This window comes from Propithecus coquereli, unplaced genomic scaffold, assembly GCF_000956105.1.
Source record: "Propithecus coquereli isolate 6110/MARCELLA unplaced genomic scaffold, Pcoq_1.0 Scaffold122, whole genome shotgun sequence".
Lineage (NCBI taxonomy): Eukaryota > Metazoa > Chordata > Mammalia > Primates > Indriidae > Propithecus > Propithecus coquereli.
Genome location: NW_012136303.1, coordinates 3,215,263 through 3,221,025, shown reverse-complemented (window position 1 = coordinate 3,221,025; position 5,763 = coordinate 3,215,263). Strand labels below are relative to the sequence as shown.

The 5,763-nt window shown below is 58.7% G+C and overlaps 1 protein-coding gene across 1 annotated transcript in view; it reads left to right on the top strand.

Moving 5' to 3' along the window:
• LOC105827520 (phospholipid-transporting ATPase IK-like) overlaps positions 1 to 5,763 on the top strand; it is a 53,148-nt gene that overhangs the window by 19,904 nt on the left and 27,481 nt on the right. The window contains exons 4-9 of the mRNA XM_012665717.1: positions 1,120 to 1,233; positions 2,005 to 2,103; positions 2,198 to 2,259; positions 3,019 to 3,091; positions 3,218 to 3,288; positions 3,683 to 3,765. Coding sequence (XP_012521171.1) covers positions 1,120 to 1,233; positions 2,005 to 2,103; positions 2,198 to 2,259; positions 3,019 to 3,091; positions 3,218 to 3,288; positions 3,683 to 3,765 — 502 coding nt within the window. The remainder of the gene's footprint in view (positions 1 to 1,119; positions 1,234 to 2,004; positions 2,104 to 2,197; positions 2,260 to 3,018; positions 3,092 to 3,217; positions 3,289 to 3,682; positions 3,766 to 5,763) is intronic.

The following is a 5,763-nucleotide window of genomic DNA, read 5'->3' as shown; positions in this document are numbered from 1 at the left end:
CTGGGGCTACCCGTGTGACCCGGGGTCCCTCTCCCCACCGGCAGCCCCACCAGCATGGGCGGTCTTACCTACCCAGAAGATCTCCAAGATGCTAACGAGAACACAGGTGCACGTCTCGGGCTGAGGGTGGGACGTGGGTGGGAGGGAGGAGGGAGGGGACGGGGAGGCCACCCCCAAACCCTCATGAGGGGCCTTGCCTGGGGTTCCCACGTGGTTACAAGTGGTCGGGATACGGGGGCTGTCCAGGCCGTGTGTGTGGCCTTGGTCGCCCCAGAGCCCATCACCGGGCCTCAATTCACCCTATCTGCAAAACAAGTGGACCTCAGTGGGTCTCGCAGGACCTGTCCTCTGCGTCCGGGGACTGGCCGACAGCTGGGGAAAGGGGTGTCTTCAGATCCACCTACTACATGCAGCGGCCGGGCAGGCCCCTCCTGTTTGTTTACAGGCTCGCATCTCTGGCCACGAGCTGGGCGTCCCCAGCGCCTGGGTCCCCCGGGCTCCGCAAGTCCTCCCCCGGGGTGTCGTTAGAGGTGTTTGTCCTGGGCCTGGCACTCCAGCGACACCGTGCTCTGCTCTCGCCGCAGCGTTCACCTGGGATGTAAAGGCCAACAGCCGCTCCTACCACTGGCAGTTCAAGGAGAAGGTGTTTCTGTGCTGGCACAGGCAGAAGTACAAGGTGGGCAGCCCCTCACGCACCCCCAGAGCCACCAGGCTCGGCCCTGGCACTTGGCCTTGCGTTTGTTCCACGGTGCTACTTGCATAGTGAGGACCGTGGCCCCTGCCCGTGCTCACCTCACCTCTGGTGTAAGGGAGTTACGTCTCCTTTGCCCTGTCCCAGTGCACGTTAAAGGACAGTGTGTCCCTCAGGCCACCCCCCCAAATCCCTCTTGGTGTCTCCCTTGGGGGTCCCAGCTTGATGAGTCTTTGCACTCAGTAGGTGCTCAGTAAACGCTGGCTCATGGCTTTGCATTCAGTAGAAAATTAATCCTGGCTTCGAGACCTTGCATTCAGCAAGTGCTTGATAAACTCTGGCCCAGCAGATGCTTACCCACTGGGGGTCGGGGTGGGGCAGGGCCAGCCTTGTGCCCCCGTGCCAAGCACCAGCGGCTCTCGTTCCAGACCAACATCATCCACACGGCCAAGTACAACTTCTTCTCCTTCCTGCCACGGAACCTGTACGAGCAGTTCCACCGCGTGTCCAACCTGTACTTCCTTCTCATCATCATCCTGCAGGTGGGGGGTCACCGCGTGGCGCCCATGCCGCTCCCTCTCCTGCTCCCCTCCCGGCTGAGTCATCCTCTGGAGCCATGGTGGGAGTGTCACCTCCTCTAGGAAGCCCTCCCTGACAACCTAGGCGACTTTGTGTATTTGTCTGTGTGATGGGTGGGTCAGTGCCCCACTCCCCACAGACCCTCACTGCTGGGTCCACACTGCCTGGCCCGGGGCATGGCACACAGGAGGCGCTCAATACATGTTAAATGATGAAAGTGGATGGACGGACCCTCCAGGTCCGAGGAGGGCGGGCTCTCCGTGCCCCGCTGGCACCTGCTGGGCACAGCCCCTTCCCAGCCTGGACAGCCCTGGTCACACCACTGCCCCCAGCGCCTGTCTGCCAAGCGGACCTTGAAGGGTGGGGAGGAGGAAGGAGGGGTCCAGGGTGGCGTCCAGGGACGGGCATCTGGCCAGGGCACCTCCCACTCACATCCATTAAGCCTGAAGCCGGGCCCTAGGGTGTGGTGGTGGCACTCAGATCTCAAGGAAGACCCTAGGAGCAGCGAGGCCAGGGCTTGGGGGGCTCCCTGGAGGAGGCAGCATAGGAACCGGGCCAGGAAGAAGAGGAATTTGCTGGCGGACAGGGCAAGGGGAGGAACTCAGCGATGTGGGGTGCAGGGGCCGGGATTGCTGGGTGGCAGGGCATGGGAGGTGGGCGGGGGAGGCCCCTAGAAGGACAGGGAGGGGTTGGCCCACCTGGCTGGCTGGTGTGACCCACCTTGGCCATGGCAGGGCATCCCCGAGATCTCCACGCTGCCCTGGTTCACTCTCTTCGCCCCCCTGGTCTGCCTCATCATCATCCGAGCCACCCGCGACCTGGTGGACGACATTGTGAGTGGGGCTGGGGGAGCCGCCTGGCGGGTGGGCATGGGGCGGGGGCAGGAGAGGCAGGCCGGTCCCTCTGACCTACTCCTTCGTGGCCCAGGGCCGGCACAGGAGCGACAGAGCCATCAACAACAGGCCCTGCCAGGTCCTCGTGGGGAAGAGGTGAGGCCGGCGGCCGGCAGGGAAGAGAGTCTGTCACCTTCCATGCCCCCCGGTCTCCTGGCTGAGTCTGGTGGGGACCCAGGCCCGCATTTATTAGGCTCCTGCACTGATCGTTAACCCTGGCAGAGCTTAGAGTCTGAAGAGGACACGGGTGAGGGACTGTGGAGGTCCCTGGGCAAGAGCGTGGGCCCCTGGGAGGGAGGCAGGAGGTCAGGGAAGGCTTCCTCAGGGAGGCAGTGACTCAGCTGGCTTTGCAGGCTGCCAAGTTGGGGGAGCCCGGTGCGAGTAAAGGCCTAGGGGTGGGTGGGGACTCCGGGAAGCCAAGTGCCCTCATCCCAGCTGCAGCCCCTCAAGACCTTCTGCTTGGGCCGGGCGCAGTGGCTCACGCCTATAATCCTAGCACTTTGGGAGGCCGAGGTGGGAGGATTGCTTGTGTTCAGGAGTTCAAGACCAGCCTGAGCAAGAGCGAGATCCTGTCTCTACCATAAATAGAAAGAAAGTAGCCAAACAACTAAAAATGGAAAAAAATTAGCTGGGCATGGTGGCGCATGCCTGTAGTCCCAGCTACCTGGGAGGCTGAGGCAGGGGGATTGCTTGAGCCCAGGAGTTTGAGGTTGCTGTGAGCTAGGCTGACGCCACGGCACTCTAGCCCAGGCAAGAGAGTGAGAGTCTGTCTCAAAAAAAAAAAAAAAAAAACCTTCTACATCGGCTTAGTAGAGGTGGCCGGGGGCCCACCTCTCACGCCCCCACTCCCTGCAGCTTCATTTGGCAAAAATGGAAGAATCTGTGCGTGGGAGACGTGGTCTGTCTCAGCAAGGACAGCATAGTCCCGGTGAGCTGGCAGCGTCCGCCCCAGGGTGCCCCTCCCTGTGAGTGCCCGCCCCCCGCCCCTGGGGAGGGCCACCTGGCCTCTCCTGCTTGTCTTCTATCCCCTCCCACAACGCTGCCCCCTACGCAGGCCGACTTGCTCTTGCTGGCCAGCACTGAGCCCAGCAGCCTGTGCTACGTGGAGACAGCAGACATCGACGGGTAAGAAGCCGCCAGGAGCCCAGGGCGCTTTGGCACATGGCCCAGGGGAGCCCCACTCTGCCAGCTCCCACAGAGGAGGCCGGCCAAGCACTCCTCTCTCAGATACTTTGGTCATTCACCCCACCTGGCATTTCTGCAGGCCCTACTGTGTGCCTGAGGGTGGGAAGGCCAAGGCCGCTGTCTCAGCGCATTGGCAAATGTGCTGGGTGGCCCTGGGCAAGGTTCTCTCCATCTCTGGGCCTCAGCCTTCTGATTGGCAGCCGGCGCAAAGTAGGTGCTCAGTGAAAATATTTGCATGACTCTGGAGGAAGGGAGCCAGGGCTCCTTGCTCTGGGGAGACACCTCTCACCCCCTCTCACCTTTCTCTTCTCTTCCCTGCCCTTCCCGTTGTCAGGGAGACCAACTTGAAGTTCAGACAGGCCCTGATGGTCACCCACCACGAGCTGACCAACACAAGGAAGATGGCATCCTTCCGAGGTGAGAGGCGTTGGTGCGAGGTGGCCGTCCCGCACACCCCACCTGGGCCTCTGTTTCATGGCCCCCAAATCAGGGCAAAAGCTGGTAAGAGCTGGGATCTTTGGTTGTCGTTGTTATTCTTGTTACAAAATGTGTTGCGGCACTTTATTTAACAGTGTTAAATTTAACCGTAACACCAGACGCCTTTGATCACGTCATCGTTACATCGAAAAGGCAGCCCGCATGCCCGGGCTGACGACTCACCTGGTGGGACAGGCTGGCAAGAAGAGGGCACCATCCCCACTCCACCCCTTGGCAGTTTCTCATTTTCTGCCTGGAGGTGTTTCCCACAGGTGGTGTGGACACGGTTACTGTTTGCTGCAGCCCAGCGAGGGGGATACGGTTTTGTTTTGTTTTCCTGTCTTGTTGCAAAGGCAAGTTCTTGTCTTGTTGCAGAGGCAAGGTGACAGGTTTTTCTTTTTGTCTTGTTGCAAAGACAAGCTACTGTAATTGGTTCAAGAGCAGAATCTTTTTCTTGGGCCCAGCCTCCTTGCTCCTGGCACCCAAGCACCATTTTTTTTCCTTTTTCCTGTCTGTCCCTGATGTTTAGGAAAAGGCTTAGCTTCAGTGGAAGGCAGCCACAGCCATCCTCTCTTCTAATTGTCCTGGTAGCCCCAGAATTTGGTCCCTGCCATGTGACCCCATGAAGGGGCAGGATCAGAGAGAGAGGCACTTCCCACTGGATCAGGAAGATCCCAGCCGGGGTGCTTGGCAAGGAGGCTCTCCCTAGGCCCTGGCCTGGCCCAGCTGCCTCAGCACTCCTGCGGGGCAGAACCCCATTTCTCGGAGGAGGAGACTGAGGGTCAGAGCTCCACCCATACCAGCCTAGACGTTTCCGATTCCTACACTCAGGACTAAGTCAGGTTCCCAATTCCTATGGTGGACTGGGACAGGCAGGCAAGGACCATTCAAGAACCCTTTGTCCCCTCCTCCTTCTGGGGTCCCAGCCCACACCCCACGGTCATGTTAGCGTTCACCTAGAACTGCCCTGGGCCAGTTCTTTGTACCCTGAGCCTGCTTCCTCAAAGAAGCACGGCTGACAATGCCCCGTTGTAGGGGCATCCAAGAATGGGTTCTGGGGGTGACTAGCGGTCCCTGCCTGTCCAGCTGCCACAGGTAGGTGGGTGGCATCTAAGGGGCTGGGAGGTGGAGGACATCCTGGTGGCCCATCCTGCTGGAGGCCTGCCCCCACCTTCCTGTCTACCTGGGGCCCCAACCGCACTGCCACCAGCTGGACACGGTTCCTCAGAAAGCGGGAAAGCAACAGACAGCAACGCAAAGCACCACGGAACAGCACCACCTTGGGCATGGGATGCAAGGATCCGACACATGGAACCGCGGGGTCACCGCCCGCCAGTCCCGCCCCCGTGCCCCAACCACCTGTTACATCAGCGTCAGGAAAGAGTACATTAGTCATGCACCAAATCAAATCCCATCACATCTTTTTTCTTTTTATTTTTCTTCCTTAAATTACATTTGAACACAGAGCACATAGAATAATAAATACTCTTTAAGACATGACTCTGAAAACCAAGAAAACCGAACAAGCCAGAAAACAGAAAAGCAACCCTCTCTCTCCCTCTCTCTCCCCCCCTTTCCTAAAGGACTCGTTTAAATAAGAAATCTGTAAAGGCCGCCAGTTCTCCCTCTCAATCTCTCGCCACCAAGCTCCCACCTGACTCCTGCCCAGGCCACCAGCGCTCAGCTCCCGCCACCCTGACGTTCAATACGTCTCTCCCACGGGATTCGTCAAACACATGACATGCCAGCGTCTGCAAAATTATAATTGAACGGTATAAAGCTTCAAGTTACGTATTCCAAAAACTAGCTAAGCACTTTTCTTTTAAATCACATAAACTATACATTAAATATTTTGAGGTATTTCAGAGAAAATTGTCAAAGGCTCAAAGGAGTTGTGCTGGAGGTATCGTTCCCCGTGTGGAAAATGCTCTTTGGTAC